Source organism: Periplaneta americana, chromosome 17 (genome assembly GCF_040183065.1).
Source record: "Periplaneta americana isolate PAMFEO1 chromosome 17, P.americana_PAMFEO1_priV1, whole genome shotgun sequence".
Classification (NCBI taxonomy): Eukaryota; Metazoa; Arthropoda; class Insecta; order Blattodea; family Blattidae; genus Periplaneta; species Periplaneta americana.
In genome coordinates, this window is record NC_091133.1 from 14018567 (window position 1) to 14039164 (window position 20598).

At 35.6% G+C, this 20598-nt stretch overlaps 1 protein-coding gene across 2 annotated transcripts; it reads right to left on the minus strand.

Moving 5' to 3' along the window:
• Nucleotides 1-324: 324 nt before the first annotated feature.
• Nucleotides 325-20204, minus strand: LOC138693318 (zinc finger protein 235-like). 2 transcript variants are annotated; one of them, XM_069817208.1, is made up of 4 exons: nucleotides 20052-20204; nucleotides 12464-12601; nucleotides 11069-11151; nucleotides 325-4824 (listed from the first exon to the last, which is right to left on the minus strand). In XM_069817208.1, exons 2-4 carry the CDS (start codon nucleotides 12575-12577, stop codon nucleotides 3603-3605), a joined length of 1419 nt encoding a protein of 472 aa, XP_069673309.1. In that variant the 5' UTR covers nucleotides 12578-12601; nucleotides 20052-20204; the 3' UTR covers nucleotides 325-3602. The 2 variants fall into 2 exon arrangements, with proteins under 2 accessions (XP_069673309.1, XP_069673308.1); XM_069817207.1 differs by having other exon boundaries at nucleotides 11069-11208.
• Nucleotides 20205-20598: the final 394 nt, after the last annotated feature.

Here is a 20598-nt window from a genome sequence, read left to right on the forward strand (position 1 = left end):
ATATAAATGACACGTTAGAAATGTTTTTTGTGACCAAACAGTTTTTTTTTTTTTTTGGTGTTGTTATAGGATCTTGTATAGGCTAACTCTCGTGGCTAGTCTTTTAACAGTATCTCCAATACAATCACATGGACCTTTACCATGCGACGTTGCAAAGAAGTGTCATTCAGCACTAACTCCATAATCGTCTTCATGTAAGCAATTATTTTTATTTATTTATTTATTTATTTTTTTGTATTGTGAACTTGATCCATTGGAAAAGTAGATGATTTTTTTCATATCGTTGAATTCTTGCTTTAAGAAATACTACGAAAGGGCCTGCCTGCCTGCTTATTTAAATATACAGAATAAAGAATATAATTACAAACAAGAGAAATAGAAATAAAATAATACAAGCAATATAAAAAAGGAGATACAGTAGTATTAACAAAATTTGAGACCGAATGAGCAGCGCTCGTGTTCGGTCACAGTTCAGATATAATATTAATAGGCCTATAAGAGAATATAAAATAAAATAAAGTAGGAAGTAAAATTAAAATTGTATTGTATTGTGGCTTGGCATGTGTTCAAATGCACACCTTGTATTGAATCTTGTATTACAAATGAATAATTTTCAGAAAATCTGCAATAACTATGTAATTTTCAGGTTGTACATTTCTTTGCATTCCGTCAAAAATAAAATATGGCCGACTTTTGAAGGGATGACGATGGATCTTCTACATGAAAAACTTTACATGCTAGGAAGCCTTTTACTTTTTTGAACTTTTCATGGGGGTATCGTTTTTGTTGTAGCTTTATTTTCTTGATAGGGGAATCTACTGACATCAAACTCTTGTTTAATTCCTCAATATTAGTGATTTCTAGCACTGTATCCATAGAACTGCTAGAAGAAGAACTGGGATAATTACTCTCTCTGTCCGCACTTTCATTAGATTCATGTTTATTAATATCACAAGAACTACCAGCTTCACATATAATTTCAACTGACCTATCCGGAAATTGATTGATTTTTACGGAACGAATCACATATTTGCACATTCAAAGACTCCTTTAAATAGAGCTTTATCAATAAGTCGCGACTTACGCGTCTTAGTGTACTTTTCTTTTTAAAAGCATGATTAGGAAGGTAAATGGATTTAAACACTTGATATATATTACGCGATCTTTACCATCACTCATTTTGTATAGAAGTCACGTCACTGCGTGAAATTCAAACACAAACTGATTATTTTTCTCTTCTATATTTTGTCTCCTGCCATCTGTTTACTGCCATACCCAGCCTTGCTATTATCAAACACTTGGCTATATTACAGTATAAACATACAGGACTGTGAAGGGCTTCCCCTCTTAGCTGAGCTGACAATAATAAAATAATTTTAGATAAGATATTTACTGTTCCTTAAGGTATTAATCATTTGATGATTAGTATGGTGACATCAGATGCAACGGGGAATTTCGTAAAACTTTCCATGGGCAGCCTTCTAGCCTATGTCTGCAAGCAGTTCATTAGCTGGGCATCGCGAGCGCGTGCATGCCTCCGGAAAATAAATTGTTACAAATGTATGGGTGCTGATCCCATATTTATAAATGCAGTAGTTTACAGATAATACATCAGCGAACAAGTCTATATTTTTTCAGATTTTTAACTTGGCTATTTAATAGAGTAATTTTCCTTTGAAAAAGAAATGATTAAAAAAATAGGCCAAATTTTAAATTTATTTGTGATAGGCATAAAGTAATAAAAAGTGTTGTATTTATTCTTTCAAATCCGCCAAACCGTAAATCTCAATTATATGTAGACACAGAGTTCCAAGTGAGTTCATATAACAGTGCGCGCATAATTTGCGTAACTTCAAATAGTCATAACTACACAAATAATTAATAATTGTGAAAATAAAAAAAATACGGGTCTCCTTATTTGATGTCTGGAATTCATGAAAAAAAATTCCACCATTTCCGAGAAGGTCGTGTTTTATTGCTGTGCGATTTGACGTGGAATGACTCATATGCCATGTTTCACTTACGGTGAGACATTTTTTATTGCATTGTAGAAAATATGTCCATCAGGAATGTGTAATTCGGTCGAATCTACGTGACGCTCTTGGAAATGATTTTAATTGTACAAATGCAGTTGTGAGATTTTTATCGAATACAGGCCTTGACAGGGCGATTCAGTCTTTTATTGACCCATTTTACTTATCCTCCGGACCCTTTACATTCGGAGATTACATTTGTAGTACAGTATATGTTTTTAACAAATTTGACATTCGGACCTTTTTATCCGTGCATTTTACAAATGCGCTGGATAATTTATTTCCGGTAGCATTTGTGTTATTATTTTGTTTCTTTTTTAATACTAACTAGGGTCTGAGAACTGCTGAGTTTTGTTTTTTATGCATCACCTTGTTGAAACTTAATTTGTGAACCTCGTTTTAACCGTAACAACGCTTTTTAGTTAATTTAATTATTCTAGTTATTGTAGTGTTTGTTTTCTGAAGGATTTTAGATATGGGCGTAAATAGACATAGTAGCTGACGAGCCCTTTTTTAAACTCGACCAACTAACTACATTGGTCGAGGCCATACTCCACACCTGTGGAGAAACTGTCAGCGCGTCTGGCCGCGAAACCAGGTGGCCCGGGTTCCAATTCCATTCGGGGCAAGTTACCTCGTTGAGGTTTTTTCCAGGGATTTCCCTCAACCCAATACGAGCAAATGCTGGGTAACTTTCGGTGCTGGACCCCGGACTCATTTCATCGGCATTATCACCTTCATTTCATTCAGACGCTAAATAACCCAGGTGTTAATACAGCGCCGTAAAATAACCCAATAACTCGAGGCCATATAAAGCATATCCAGGCAGTCGCTTGTAGTTAGTTTGAGGGACGCTTTATCAGAAAGTGGCTGTGCTTTGTTTGTGTGTGAAATCAGTGTTGATAATTTTGATCATAATTTAAGAGAACAAATCTGACAAATTACTTAACACAGGACTATATACAGATGCCAGTTATTACTATATAACAAATACTCACCTTACTCATAGCAAACATAACTACGGTTGTGGATGTTATAATTCTCCAATAAGATCAGCGATCAGCCGGTACTTAGACGACTATATTCGTGTATGAATACTTCTAACATAACAGTAGAAATTTACACATTGTATTCAGATATATCTTTTGAGCTTAACCTTACACATCAAACATATTCCACAATAAATTGCAACAGAAAGGCATTTCGGATGTGTGAAGCAACTTATGTAATTTTACGCTTACCGAACACCAGTAAACCTTTCTATAGATATCGTACTTAAGTAGTCTCTGGCATGTGTGTAGGGGATAGGCGTGAGTGGAAAGTCTCCCTTGTGACGAATAGTTTACACACATATCACATCAGAATACTTGTAGCGTGTGTAAATGATTACATGTTTGAAGATACACACCTCGCATTACAAAGGCCTTTCGCAGGTGTGAATACGAATACGAGCGTGTCTTTGAATTCGAAGACGCTATTTAACACTGTTCACTCACCTTCATTTAATAGTCTCTCCGTGTGTGAATGCGTACGTATCTCAAGAATTGCCAATCTTGAGAAACACTTTCCTCATATATCGCATTTGAATGGCTTTTCACCTATGTGTATGCGTGCATGTCTCCTTAAACGAGAGGCTTCTGAATAACACTTCACACACTTCTCGCATTTGAATGGCCTTTCTCCCGTGTGAAGGAGTACATGACTCTTAAAATTTCCCAATTGAGAGAAACACTTTCCACACACCTTGCATTTGAATGGTCTTTCGCCAGTGTGAACGCGTACATGATTCCCAAGTGTTTCCAATCGTGAAAAACACATTCCACACATATCACATTTGAATCGTCTTTCGCCAGTGTGAACAAGTAAATGTCGCCTAAGATTTGCTGCTCCTGAGAAGCACTTTGCACACATATCGCATTTAAACGGCCTTTCACCAGTGTGTATGCGTGCGTGTCTCTTAAAAGTAGATGCGTCTGAGATACATTTTCCACACTCCTCGCATTTGAATGGCTTTTCGCCGGTGTGAAATCGTACATGTTTCTTAAGCTGCCCCATTTCCGAGAAACCCTTTCCACACACCTCGCATTTGAAAGGCATTACGCCCGTGTGAAAATGTACATGACACTTTAAATGTCGCAATTGCGAGAAACCCTTTCCACATACCTCGCATTTGAATGGCCTTTCTCCTGTATGAATACGTACATGTTTCTTCAGATTCGGCAATTGCGAGAAACACTTGCCACACGATTCGCATTTGAATGGCCTTTCGCCGGAGTGAAAATTTACGTGACTTTTAAGATTACCCAATCGCGAGAAACACTTTCCACACAACTCGCATTTGAATGGTCTTTCTCCCATATGAATGCGTACATGTGCCTTAAGATACGGCAATTGCGAGAAACACTTTCCACACGCTTCGCATTTGAATGACCTATCGCTCGTGTGAATGCGTACATGTCTCTTAAGATGTTCCAATTTCAAGAAACACTTTCCACACACCTCGCATTTGAATGTTCTTTCGTCAGTGTGAATACGAGCATGTTCGTTTAAGTTCGACGATGCTGAGAAACACTTTCCACAGACGTCGCATCTGAATGAATTTTTTGTGTGTATATGAAGATGAAGTTTTAGAGAACGCGGTGTTACAAAAAGCTCGTCGCATGTGTCACACCTGAAATTACGGCTTACATCGCCATTGTTTGAACACTCCGGTCTGTTGGTAACTCTCTTGGTAAGATTGCCTTCTTCACGATCAATTCCGGCGCGCTCTATCTCAACATGATTCACAGTGCTGAAATGAAAATAGAAACTAATTAGTCTGCACTATAATCAATGTGCTCAGATGTAAAAATATTATTCATTACATTGCGAATACGCTTTTTCTAAGTTTCGTCGTTGTTAGACCTGTTTTTTGTGGTTGTTTGGAGCGATGATTCAAAAAATGACATTGGACAGATCATACCACAGGCACTCGTGTAAAGGGGGTTAAGTATGAATTGGCTAAACTGGCATAAGTACAGATTTGAACTATCCACAATTACTTTTTTCCTATGTTAAAGGGGTAAGTTATTCTTCCATCTATGATGCAGTTACAGTGCTCCATAGTTTGTGACAAAGGGGTTTTGTTCAGTACCAAAGGAGAGATGTTTACATACCTTGCAATTTGACTTAACCCCCTTTACACGAGCACCCATGCCTCACTATTTCTTAGATATTATTGAATTTATACATTAATCTTATATAATACGATTTTTTAAAATCTGATTTGGTAGATTATCCGTAATTATCTACATTTTTATCATGGTTTTATTAGACTACATAATTTTGGATAACATCTTCACAGAAAGTCGCTTTTCAGAATTTGATTTCGGTTTCTTAGGTTGTGGTTTTGTGTGCTTAAAATTTAGAATAGTTATGATCGGATAGGTGGTCTGTAATAATTATAGTTTTAATCATATTTTTTAATGTTTGGAGGTCGAGCAGTACAAAGGAATGGCAAATTCAGAACGGTGTGCTTGAATCATACCGACGTGTTTGCTATTAATTTTTGGGAGTACACACTAACTGTTAGCAGAAAACCCATTTGCGAGTTTGTGAACGAAGTACATTTATGTCATAATGGTGTCTAGATTGGAGATCGAGATCAGCCATGGGCTCCTGATATGGTAAGGAAAATTATATACAGCATTTGCGACAGTGGACAAATGGAAAGAGAAGTTTCAAGGCTTATTTCCTTATTGCTAATATTTAGTAGTATTTATTCATTTAACCTGGTAGAGGTAAGAACGTCAGGCCTTCTTTGTCCCTCTACCAAGTGATTCCGTGTTTCTACTCATTCGTGAAACTTTTCAATTTTCTAAATTCTTGTGATAATCTCTACAAATTATTCTTGCTGGAAACTAACCCCGTAATTGATTCTGTGTCAAAATCTGTCAAACAATTTCTTCTTCTAATTAATTTGTGGAAAAACTGTTCACATCTAGAAGCGCCCCCACATACTTCTGCTCCAAATTTATGGGCGAGATGTAAATTTAAACCAGTAAATAACCACATTAAAACGTCTAATAAAATGGTTGAAAAATTGAGTTTCACCTTCTATAAACATTTTCAAAATGTTAGTAAAAATTTGCTGTATCGGTACTTCTAGTTTCAAAACGTTTTTTATAATCATCAATCATTTCCATACTATCATATTCCGCGATGTTCTTCAATTCAAGAATATTATATACAATGTAATATCGCAGTACATTAAAGGACTTACAGATTGTATGTCTCTTAGGGCCGTATTCATAGACATTCTTAGCGCGGGCTTTCTGTGGATGATCAGCGAACTAACGTTTTTCGTATTCATAAACCAGTGTCAGTGATATGAAATGATATGAATCCTGTTTAGCACGCTCGTAGCCCGGGCTAGCGAAATGTCTATGAATAGGACCCTAAGAGACTATACATTGTCCCTCTCCATCGTGATTTTTTAGGTTATTTTACGACGCTTTATCAACATCTTAAGTTATTTAACGTCTGAATGAGATGGAGATAATGCCGGTGAAATGAGTCCGGGCTCCAGCACCCAAATTTACCCAGCATTTGCTCATATTGGGTTGAGCGAAAACTCCGGAAAAAACCACAACCAGGTAACTTGCCCCGACCGGGAATCGAACCCGGGCCACCTGGTTTCGCGGCCAGACGTGCTAGCCATTTCTCCACAGGTGTTGACTCCATCGTGATTGTGGACTGAAATCTTGTATAACTAATCTTCTTGCTAAGATTGAATAACAGCCACTGCTGATTCTAGAACTAGTAGAGCAAATTGAGTACCAGTTAAAAGTTTTCATTATTGCACTGATATCCCAATAAGTCATTCAATGCGATGATGAACATAATGAATCAGCTTCCTATGAAAAACTAATAAATATAAAAAAGAGTTAATTAATTCTTCCCATCATCCTAACAAAATAAATTACGATTTTTTAAATATAAGAATCAAACAGACACAATACATAAATAAATATAAATCTCTAGATGCTCTTACTAGCACTTGCCATTGTGATTTTTTAGCAGGTACTGAAAAGCAAGCAGTCTTTTGCCTCCTAGTATCAGTGTACTTAATCACCTCTGTGTCCTCTCTTGCGGTTAAAGAGGTGAAGAGAATAGGTGCCCATAAGCTGAACTGTTTACAAGGCGGGGCAACTTAGCAACAGAACCACCGGTTTCATACAAGTATAAGTTACATGGACTTCATTTTCTTCTTGAGTAATAACAAATCCTTTCCTGGCAAACATTTCTGTAGTTTCACTGGCAAAAATTCTACAGATTCCGGGGATGCTTCGAAGGACAAGTCATTTACTGCTAGTAATGATAGTAATCATTAAGCAGTGTAGATATGGAGTAATTCTGTAGCATTACTTTTTGCTCGAGATATGGGGCAGGACACATCTTGAATACCACCTTTGCAATCTGACAGAACTACTATTTGAGTGAAGATATTTTTCCCAATGAATATATTCTTTGCAGCTATCTTTAATTATGAGGATTTCTTCAGGATAACTTCTTGCTCACTGCAACTATGACAATAAATGGAAAATAGTTGAAAAATTCCACCTGCTTCACGAACTGAATCATTATATAATGATCCAAGAAGTAAAGATATGGGAACATGATATTATCGTGAGCCACTTTTACAGTTTGGAGAATACAAATGGGTAAACAAGAGCAAATCGTTTAGAAAGAAGTTACATACATGGACTTATTATTTATTCAGATGGAAGAATGCGTGGATGAATTGTGACATAAACAGAGAGAGATAAACTGACGAAGTAATAGATAAACAGAGAGCCATGCATTCAGACAAATTCAAATAGAGACATACAGAGAGATTTACAGGTAGATATGGCAATTCAAAATACTGAATCTTTCATTTGAACAGCAATCAAGTTGAAACCAATTACGAATTTCTATTTAATTTTTCAGAACATCAGAGAGGATTCACAAATTCTCCTGGCTGTCTTATAAATATTTCTATACTGCAATCCATTCTCTCCTCAGCAAAAAGGCAGAGAAAAGACCTTGTTTTAGTATTTCTTGATGTAAGCAAGGACTTCGATAGCATTGGCCATATTCATCTGGAGCAAATACTGTCTTCCCTAAACATATTTCCCAAATTATCTAACATCATCGTCTTGCAAAACGGAAATTCCACAGAACTCGAGACCAACCATCAGAAGACGAAGCCTGTTATTATAAAAAAAAAAAAGGAGTTTTCCAAGGTTCGCCCCTCTCTTCTTCATTGTATAATTTATCCACAGATCATATCTTGACAGATTTGTCATCTAATGAGAATTTAGAAGAGTTTGGATATTCTTTAATGCCTGGCATCGCAAATATAAATCTAATGGCATTCGCTGACGACACTGTCATTGTGAGTAAAGATGTAGACTGTGCTAAACATCTCACTGACCAGGTTATTTCCATGTTTCAAGAAACTGGATTGCAAATTAATCAGAACAAATCCAAAGTCTTGTCCAATAAAAACGGATCTCTTGAAAATAGTGCTTTAACTTCAAATTCAGGTCACTCAATACCATCCATAACTCCAGATGCAACCATTAAATATCTTGGTGTCAATTACACTTCTATAACGGTCTTTGATCCTTGAGCAACAATGGACAAACTCAAAAGCTGGTAGCCATAGCAACATCTTCACTTTTACAGACATACCAGAAATTTCTTATCGTATCCACATTTATACTGTATGTTTTTTACTTATTTACACCTTTCAAAGGACTCCAATTAAGAGAATTCCTTCGAAGTTTCTCTCTGAAGCTGACATTCTGATTAGACCTACAGTAAAAGAAATCTTAAATCTTCCATCCGACACTCCAGAAAATATGATTTACTCACCTAAGAAATACAAAGGACTTGGTCTTCATAAAGCAAACAGGGAAGTTTTTCTACAGTTTATCGACGCGTGCAAATTGCTTGCGAAGAGAAACAACAAAAATATATTGTGGCGGCAGGCCAAACATTCTAGTCGTGTCTGGCTGCATTGGGGAGTTTCGCGCGCGTTTAGGGAGGAGGGTGCGGGGAAGTGGTGGACGCTTCGGCGCAGGGAAAGAACACTATGGTCCCAGCACGGAGTTGGCAACGGAAGTAAGGAAACATCTGGAGACCGATGTTGCGGGTTCCAGAGGCTTTGCAACACCAAAGATTCGAGAACATGTGATTAAATAAATAAAAGCGCAAACAGCCTTCAAAGTTACTTAGTTAGTCAGCTGCGAGAGAGAGAGAGAGAGAGAGCCAGCCTTGGGCAGCGAGCGAGGTGGACCTGAGTTCGAGTTAGTCTTTGGAAGTCAGTCTATGCATGAGTCTTCGAGCGAGCAAGGAAGCCAGCCTTCGAGACCGGGGGTTTGACATGAGGAGGACCACAACTGTGACAGCGACCAGGCGAGGATCTGAGTTCGAAGTGTAGTGAACCGTATCCAGAAGGCTTGGGTTCGAAGTGCAGTGAACTGTAACTGGGCGTTTTGGGTTCGAGGTGCAGTGAACTGTATCTGGAAGGCTTGGGGTTCGATGTACCGTGAACATGAGTGAGTGAGTTAGGAGAACTAGCCAAGGCGAACGAACTGTGAACTGAGAACTGACAGTTCGGTTCTGTACATAATACTTTGTGAACATTAGTTGAAATTAGGAGTACATTGTTGTCCTTCTCAATAATACACGTGAATTGTCATTGTCGTTCGGTGGAGTGCAATAACGACTACTGTGTTGCTGCGTTGAGTGGATTACCCATTGTTGACGGGTGTGTGGTTAAAGTTGGAAATAAAAGTCACACATTATTGTAACAAAAGTCACAATATGTTTCGCATACACGTGATTTTACCAATGAAATACAAGCAAGTCTGGATAAACTTGGATTGGCAAAATTGACTCCTCTGATGAGATAAACGTACCATTTTTACGAAAATGTCTATAAGACAAAGAATTTGATTCCTGGTCTAAGTTGCCTCAGAAAGGAAAGGACGCATTCTATACAAAGAATACACGCCTGGTAACAAATTGCTATCTAGACCAAATGGACTGACCAGCAGCGAATGGAAGGACACTATTAAGATGACTACCAATGTATGCCCAGTATGTGCTCTACCAGGTAGATCTTAGAATGGAACCCACTGCTGACATTGTCGGAGTGAGAAAGAAACACAATCTGGGAGCCTGACCTCATGGAGAATTACTGTGGAATAGTCGTCACCACAAGATTCAATCCCTCCTAGCATTGGCCCTAAGAGGCAAGAACTCCAGGTAGAAGAGGAGCTCCATGATTTGTCTACAAATGGGTCTACAAGGCATACTGACATCATTGCTATCCCGACAAGATCAACAAGCGGATTCATAATTGATCCAACTGTAAGAATGGAAACATACGAAAATCAACCTGCTGAGGTACGTCAGGAAAAATGCGATATATACAACCCCACGATACCATACTATAAGGAAAATTGTCATATAACATAGATCGAGGTTATTGGATTACTGATTGGTGTTAGAGCAACGATCACAAAGAGATTCGTTCATTTTTGCAACCAGTTTGGTCTAGGACAAACTTTTGTTACTCAAGTATCCATGTCTGCAGTGAAGTGATCTATAAAAATTCTAAGAAATCATCTCTATGCTTAAATAGACCGACCTCTTTCCTCTGGCGATATTCTCACTAAAGTCAGATCCAGCAACTAATGCTGAATATATGACTGTGATCATCTGATAAATAGATACTAGTAAGATTTGATGTTTCTGCTGAAATTAATGATGATTTGTTTAATTGTTTTCAAATATTGACAGTTCTTTTATTTATTTTTCTTTTTTTCATTAAAATTGTTTACCTACCACTTATTTATTCAAACAATTTTATGGTAAGTTTTATCTTGTAGGCAGCCTCCACTTGGAGAAAGCTGAGTAAATAAAAGTTTATACAAATTAAATTTCATTTAAATAAAGTAATGACACCAATAACGCAGGAAAGCCTCAAACACTTCACTCACCTCTCAGTTAACACTTCATCCTCTTCTTCCATTACTTCCAGTTTGACCTCCTCCTCCACTTTAATTAACTCACGTGCTTCCTCCTGCAAAATATCACGTGAAACGAAGGTATAGGACAGTAATTGGTGAAGAATTAATGCCTGTAAAGAATCAATGACTGGTAGTACATATCTTGTAGACCTGATTTTAAATCCTACTGAACCCAGTAAAAATTCAAACACTGTCGCTGAAAAATTGCATATGTATTTCAAAAATACAACGATAAAATTTATGTTAATTTTGTAAGAAATACATAATTTTAAGTAAAAATTGAACAGACAATAAGTTAATTGTAAGAGAAAATAAGAATAACCCTCGAATCATATTCTAAAATGGACATATGTGAGTAGGATTCAGGAAGACCAAGTTGACAATTGATCGACCTTACTTACAAATGGTCTTTAAAGAACTTCAGAACTTGGAGGTTCATTGCCTCCCTCATGTATGCCGTATCTATCCTGAGCAAGATTAATCCAGAATCTAGCATCATATCTCACCTCCACCAAATTCATTTTTTTAATATTTTCTCATCTATGTTTCGGCCTCCCAAAAGGAGTTTTTACTTCTCGTCTTCCAACTAAAACTCCTCATTTCTAGAGTCGCCCAAACATTCTACATACCATTCCCATCTCAAACGTCTGGATTTAATGTTCCTCATTATGTTAGTTAAGAATACAATGTGTGCAATCCTACATTTTGTCGCTTTCTTCATTCTCCTGTATCTTCATCCCTCTTAACCTCAAATATTTTCCTAAGCACCTTATTCTTAAACAACCTAACCTTTGTTCCTCTGTCAAATTGAGAGTCAAGTTTTACAAACATACAGAACAACCAATAATATAACTGTTTTATAACTTCTAACTTTCGCTTTTTTAGACCAGACTCGATGATAAATGTTTCTGAACCGAATAAAACCAGGAATTTTCCTTATACATTCTGAGTTTAATTCCCTTTCGAGTATCATTTATATTTATTACTGTTGCTCCAAGATTCTTAAATTTTTCCATCTTTTCAAAGGATAAATTTCCAATTATTATATTTCCATTTGGCAAAATGTTGTGATAACGAGACGTAATATACTTCGTCTATTTGATGTTTACTTCCAAACCTATCTCCTTACTTGTTATAAGTAAAATTCCCGTGTCTTCCTTAATCGTTTATGGAGTTTGTCCTAACATATTCACGTCATCTGCATAAAGAAGCAGATGATGTAACCAGTTCCATTTCAAACCCTCTCTGATTTCCTAGACTATCAGAATGGCATAGTATAGAGCAAAGTTAAAAAGTGAAGGTGATAGTGCATCTCCTTGGTTTACCTCACAGTACCGACCAACACAATTCACAAACTGCACTCACCTCAGCTTCATTCTTCACGATAGGAAAGTCCATTAGCACAGGAGTTTCATCAAACGGCATCTCTGATTTCAGATCATAGCTGTGGTCCATACATTCCGTCTTTATTTCAGTCATACCTTGATATAATACATCTACTTCCTACAACACACAAATCATAATAATTATGTAACATATCATGTGTACTTGTTGAGGAAACACCAGTGACTATTTTTAATGTCTCCTCACACTACTAAACTTAAAATATCACGAGCACAATACTAGGACATCCAATAATATACATTTGAATAATCACAGACTTGCTAAAACTCTCAATACCCGAACACATACCGGCAGTAATTTATATAATAAACTTCCCCCACATGTCAAGGTACATAACAATAGCATGTTTAAGAAATCTGTTAAAATACATTACTGACACACATGTCAATGTGCACAAAGGAATATTTAAATATAAAGTTTTAAATTGCAACCATTTATTCTTGTGTGTACTGCACTTCTGTTCTCTCTTGTTTCATGTGCCTGGAGACCCTACTGGAAGAGAGACAGCATCAAGATTCAGAAGAAAGAAAATCAATTGTCTGTTAGTGTGTGATTACAAAATAATTAGTGAATCTCTTAAAATAAACTAAGCATCTTATTTACAAGTAACTATTCTAGTGCGTTATGCACTATTGACTGAATTAGTAGTATTAGTAGTAAGTTATTTGCTCAGTGACAAACTATATTATATTCTAAGTAACTAGTATCCTATTTAATAAGCATGTGACATGTTACCATAGATTAAGATGACTGTAAAATTATTGCCTGCCTGCCGCCTGCCCGCCTGCTCATCTGCCGGCCTGCCTGCCTATATTATATTCTAAGTAACTAGTATCCTATTTAATAAGCATGTGACATGTTACCATAGATTAAGATGACTGTAAAATTATTGCATCATTGTTAGATCAATGTACATTGTCGACGCCATGAATAATTGTATTCAAACAGTTAATAAAATATCTGCCTGCCTGCCCGCCCACCCGCCCGCCCGCCCAAAGTATGCCGTATGCAGTAGAAATGCTCCGCTGTCGGCAACGGAAATAGTGACTTACAAGTAAAATAATCACTACTTGCTTACAAAGAAATTATCCCAAGAATTTCCACAAACCCGTGTACACTTGTCCTCATCCTTGCTATTCGAGTGGCTGTACTGTACAACATCCGTGCACAATGTCTTCCAGTGTTGTCAAAAGAAAACACATTATGTTAATCATCGAAAAAAATTTACAAATAATTGAGAAGTTTGGGAAGGAAGAGACTGTTGTTAATGCTGCTTCAGAGTTGGATATTGACGTTGCAACTGTATATAAGGATAAGTGTATAATATATGTAAATCTACAAATGAGACTTCAAGTATTCCTATCTTTCCACAGACAATAATCAACCAACAACCCTTGGCCCTTAAGAACCTGTCGTTGACAACCGAATTTTTAATGAACTCCTGATCCACTACATGGCACGTTAAACACAATACCACGAAGGAAATTACGAAACTGTGCATTATGCACTCGATTTATAAACATCTTTTCTTGTACAATTTATCAGAATTTTTTGATTAACCGTTTAGTCTGTCCCCTTTATTACCACGGATAATAGAGGTTCTACTGTACGTCGTTTTGCTCTTAGACAATATTACTATCCCTTTATTCAATATTGTTCGCATTTTTTACATAATATATTTTAACTTTGAAGCAAGATTAATTATTAATTGTTCAAATAATTGCCTAAATACATAGCTTCGTCGACGAGTAGAAACACTGGTGTCTTGCAGTTAGCTTCAGAACAAGCTAAAATTCTTCTCACTCTTTAACCAGGTGACAGGAATATTTAGAGCAACAGAACTAAAGAACTGTTACATATATCAATATATTAAAGCTTCTTTCAATCTATATGGCTTAATGCATTAAACAAAAACCCGTTACATATCACTGTTTTATATATTTACATTTGTACTTTACGAAAGTTTTCACCCTCCAAGGGGAATCATCAGGTAAAACAATATTAAAATATCATATGTTTAAAATCAAGTATATAAAATGTACAAGACTGTTTAACATGATATGTAACATATGAACAAAAATCTCATATTATAGTATGTACAAATGAATATGTTGAAATGAACTTGAACCAATGTATATTAAAACGTACTGTGAAGAATCCTTATTAACATGACTGAATGGCTGTATCTTGTACGCTATGTACGATATCAAGAAAATGCATTGGTTAATGCTTAATATACTTTGCGTACAAAGATATGGGTAAAGTCACAGTATTTATGTGTTACATATGGGACATTTTACAATATATTTTCTTGAACTGAAATATAATTGACAGTTTTTAAAAATACAGACTTGCATATAATTCAACAGAATGCTTTTGCTTACATTATACCAAAGTCAGATATCCAAAATCTCATTTCATTGCAAAATAAAAAAACAATTAACAGCAAAAAATCAGCATTTATTAACTGGTTTATTTCCACTTCATTTTTTCTGAAACTACTTATAGTTAAAAATGCTTTCTGGTGCTCAGAAGTACTTTACAATATAAACTTAACATGGGCTATCAGATCAAAGATTTTCCTTTACATGTTGCAATCACAAAAATATAATTTCTGAGAGGTGTAAGTTACGCATGGGACAAGTGCTTGGTTACGTATGGGACACACTAATATTAAATTATTCTGTTCAACTTAACTTGACAATAATAACTAAAAGATTGTTTCGAACTGTGTCTTACATACCCAAATCTTGGATTCTATCATTTTAATTTCATCAGTTGGAAGTGCAACTATTGGCATTTATTTTATTCAGCCCTTCCACAAGCATTTCTATGTTTTCATGGTATGAGTATATGCACTCATCATGTTCTTTGCATGATATTGGAAATACTTCTGGTGATCTCAATGTTTTAAACATGGATAATCATATTTTAAAATTAACTTATGCTCTTTTTCCACAAACTGCATGCCTGTTGAACTTTCAAGATTAAAATACGCTTTTGTATTTGTTTCTGCTTTCCAGATTCAAGAGTTTTCACACAAACATATTCCTTCTTTCCTGGTCTTACTCTGTTTAAGATCATCCCTTCTACGAACTGTATCACTTCACACTTTTATTCTTCATTTAGTGCATCACTCCATTTCTTCCTTTCCTGTAGATCAGTTATCAAATAGAGTTTAAGGTTTTCAGAAAGTATTTACCTTTGAAGGTGACAGATTTTGAATGGTGTTGGAAAGAACATGAACATGTTTTGTTAGAAATTTTGAAAGACTGCTTCAACCCACTTGATAGTCTTGCCTATTACTTGTGGTGAAATCTTTGATGTTGATGCCACTGTTATCTGAGGTTGAGCAGCTTGTAATTTTTTTTCTCTCTCTCTTTGAACTCTCTTCCTCTCTCTTTCCCAAATCCTTTCTCCATTAATTTCTTTCTTATTCATTTTACATCGCTTAAGTATTTCTATATAGGGTGAACTTCTCATCCTGAGGATTGGTAACTAGGCAAACCTGCATTTTACAGACAATGCTACATGCAGGTGTTCACATCGCATTCACCAGCCCGTCCAATATGGCTACTATGTTGACCTATGTTAAACTAATTACGTTAAAACATATGACAGAAGAACTATTATTAATCTCTTCCATGCCAAATTATCCGTTAAATTTACCTAAATAAAAAATACCTTCAGGTGTCAGTACTTGAAAGCCAGACCTTCACTGCTAAAGACCACCGTGTACACACCTGCACTAGTAGAACATCAGGTCATGTCATGCCAAGCAGTACATAGCAGTCAATTCGGCCAAAACGTATACGACACAGGGGACTGTGTTTACGGTATAATCTGTAAAATGCCGGTACTGCATAACTTCTCAATCCGCAGGATGAAACGATTCGCCCAGTATACTCTGAATCTCTCTCCTTTCTTTTTTTTAGTTTCCCGAAGCTCTGGATTTTCTTTCCTTTTTTGCCTACATTTTCTCACTCTTTCTGCAACTGTCATAGGAGCCATACCTGACAAATGGATAATAATGTCACACCATGAAGAGTATTAGGCTACATCATATTGTATGCCTATATAACATTATGTTAAATTTTGTACCTATACACTTTTGCTTCTTAACCTTAAAATTATGTAACCAATATTTGTGAATAAATAAAAAAAAACTAAACAAACAAGTGAAACAAAAACTTACTTCACAAGTTAAATTATTATAATGATCAAAATCACATTACTTCAAGTAGGCCTACTAAAATCGTATAAGTAATGAAACTTATCTTTTTAATTAGTAATTTTTTTTATGTATGGGCTACTAATTGTATGTTGCTGTAATGTATACCAAAGCCATATTAGGGGGATGGTCTTCCTTCATAACCTGGCAACCTAACAACCTGATAAATTCTCAAATTTTATAGAAAATATATCCCCTTAATGGAATTTCCTTTATATCTAAAGAAACAGTCCCATTAGTAACAGATTTTAAAATCTAACTGAATGCATATTTCATATCCCACATTTTTTATGTTAATATATTTTCAGTTACAATATAACACCATACTTTACAAAATAAATACTAAACATTTTTCCGTATTGATAACAAGGTACAAAGTTTAAAAATGTTGATTAATTTGTTATGTATGGGACACCATCTTCATTTTTAACAGAATACCACTAACTTTTAAATTGGATAAATCTTGTAAATATATGGTATGAAAGAGTTTTAAGTACATGTCTTTGAAAACATGGGCAGAAATATTTCAAATACATTGTTTAAAATTTAAGCCTTTTTAAACTTTGTCCCATACATAACACAAAATTACACAACTGAAAGGTACACGGGAAAAACGAACAAGGTCACAATGCTGTTAAGGGTGATGTCATTATCTAATTCACTATATTACTACAAGCTTTAGTGTTATTTTTACCAAAAGTGGTAAAGGAGAATTAAAACCACGGATACACTCATCATTTCCTTCATTTCAAGTAGAAACACCAATAAATTTTGCAGTAATATACTGAAATAGCCCATTACTTCACCCTTAATTGAAATGTGACATTGTTCGTTTTTTTTCCCGTGTACCCTTCAACTGGAAACATTTACAAGTTCCTTTTCAAAATTCTGTACATTTTTGCAAAATTACCTACAGATCTACGTAATACAGATTTCACGCTTTAAAATGATGTATTACACAACTGTCTTTCACTCATTTTATGTTTGGTCTCTTCTGAAGAGAAATACTGTGGCTTCACCCATATACATTACTGCTAAATAATGGTGAACTGTTGAATATTTGTTAATGTTTAATGTGACATTATCTTAGAAGATTAATATCCCATTTAATGGATATATGATGAAACCAATAGAACGATGCAGGGTGTCAATATTCAGTTTTCAAATTTAAGTGAACTTTCTATTTATATGTAGGCCTACTAAAGTTTAAGTTGCAAAATAGTGATAATTTGTCATATAGTGTTTTATATACACGACACAGAAGTATCACCAAATGTTGAGTCAAAATTGTTCAACTGTAGTTCGATGTAACAATGGTGTGGATAAGTTGTTTTACCACTGTCATATAGTTACCATCATATACTCAAAATCTGAAACAAATATTTAATATCATGCTAAAGAAGAACGCGAGTTTGACTTTAGGGTTGTTGCTTTTAATATATCAATACTTACATATTGGTGATCGGAAATGAGTGTAGGTGTCTGTTCGTGGGTTTGTATGCAACTAACCAGATATTACGTATTGCTTACTGTTCTTACATCTGTGTAGTGATATTAAATATTATGGTGGAAAGGTGAGGGACTATATTTTGTTAAATCACAGGGTGTATAACGGGTTATGATTATGAATCAGATTTTCGTTTACCGGTATTGTAGTACCATGTTCTAAATATTGTTTTGTTATATAGAAATCTTTGGCGCTGTTTATTAGTGTAATGTCTGAACAAGATTTTATGATTTTAAAAGTGTCTTTACTGTGTCTTCGCTCGTGACCAGCTTCTATCAAATGGGTAGCATATTTTGATTCCTTATGGTTATTTTAAAATCAGATATGTGTTCACCATATCTGATTTTAAAATTCCTACGTGTCTGTCCGATATATCTGTTTTTACATGTATGCTGTATATACCATTATTATGTAATTTGCTATATGTAAAGAAAGTCATTATTTAAATTGTTTTTGAGCTTGTTTTTGGGTTTGTGCACTATTGTAATGTTTTCTTTATTTAAAAAAAAATTGCTTAATTTGATGCAAATATTGATGGCAGGAAAAAGAAAAGAAAATCCAATTGACAAGGTGATCCCAGACAGTAACAGAGACTGAAAAATGCTAATTCGCAACTTCAAAAGAATTCCATTGCAAAATATCAATATATAAGAATGATAAAACCTAGAAAAATGTTGGACAAATGTGGCAGCCATCATAAAGCTAGGAAAAGTTCCAAACAACATATTCAGTATTATAAAATGACCGAAAATCAACAAGAAAAAGCTTTACTTGGAACGTTTGTGGGGGCACCTTCACAAAGAGTTCATTGAATATTTCAAAAGACCTGAAAAGAACTGTTAACGTACCACAATTTCAAGCCACACAGAGTTTGTATGCACTTGATGCAAGTTTCTGCGTCCTGTCAGCCCACTCGGGTTATGTGGATAAAAAGGAGAAATTGATATGGTGTCGTGTTAATTTCCTGGGTAGCACAGCTAGTAGAGCGTTGGTGGGCTAAGCGAAAGGTCCCGGGATCGATACCCGGCATCAGAACAATTTTTTCCTTGAATTTATTCGGATATAACTTTATTAGTACAGTGGGTCCACAAGGAAATGTAGCGGGTAATGAATGAGCACTGTCTCAGATGAAGAGGGCGCTCGTTTCGGAAAAAAATGTGACCCGTAAACACAGCATGGAAAAACAGCCTTACTTGGTTAATTCACTGGTTTTCACTCAAGAGATTTAGCAGAAATGTTCATCATTATTCTACGATACACAAACGCAAAAAAAAAAAAAAAAAAAAAAAAAAACTGAAACAAACTTCCATTCAAACATCGAAGATCAGCTGTAATATTCTAATGCTTTCTTGCATATCAAGTAACGTTCGTGGATAATTGGATGACGTTTTTATTAATACATCCCCAAAGAAAATATCGTTGCCTTATTTTGCCCTTATACTGTAGATATAACTTAGAGAAACCATTTTTCCAAAATTTACTTTTCAGGCTGGAGCATCGCTCATGAGGCAATTAAGCAAAGAGATAAAGGGGTGGGTTAGCCACTTCATTGATCCCCCCCCTCCCGTTTAATGTTACAGTTTCGTAAACTAAAACGTGCCACGAAACAGAGGTTTAATGTTATGTTTTACTTAACGACGCTCGCAACTGCAGAGGTTATATCAGCGTCGCCGGATGTGCCGGAATTTTGTCCCGCAGGAGAAACAGAGGTAATAGTGACACAAATATAATTAAAAGAGAATGACTGTTATATTCGAGTTGAAGTTTATGTTTACTTACAATATACGTTACAGGTAAAAATTGTAACTTACCTCTTCCACAATTTTATTGCAAACCTACGAGAGAAATAATGGGAGTATTCACCGACAGTGAAAACTTCATTGCCTCAGCCTGGATTCTCATGAACGAGGGAAATCAACGCCGCCGTGAATGTGCGACAAAACAGATCTCACTGCTGCTGAGATGCGCTGTCGTGGCATTTTTAATCCAATTACAAAATTCGTATTCCTAAAATTTCCAAATCTTGTAATTGGATTAAAAATGCCAAGCACTTCACAATGTAAACATAGTTTTCCGTAATTGAAGACCTCCCCGGAATAATATAAAGGAAAATCTGACATCTCGGTTAAACAGAATATCTAGAAAATAAGAAATTATTACGTCATGCAGTATAATTAAATTTGGAAACAAATTATTTGTACAGTTATAATACATTCAGATGTAACCAACAAAGCTGTAATTCATGTTTCAAGAGAAAGGAAAAGGAGCATATTTCATTAGGCCTTTATTTACTATCACAACCATTTAACCTGATTTAACTAAGAAAGGATGCAAGTTTATTCAGCCATTGAACGCAAT

Coding starts and splice junctions, on each gene's coding strand:
- LOC138693318 (XM_069817207.1), bottom strand. CDS start 12,577: ATGACTGAAATAAAGACGGAATGTATGGACCACAGCTATGATCTGAAA. Junction 11,209..12,463: donor TCGTGAAGAATGAAGCTGAG/GTGAGTGCAGTT, acceptor GATTCTTTACAG/GCATTAATTCTTCACCAATT. Junction 4,825..11,068: donor GATGAAGTGTTAACTGAGAG/GTGAGTGAAGTG, acceptor TTTTCATTTCAG/CACTGTGAATCATGTTGAGA.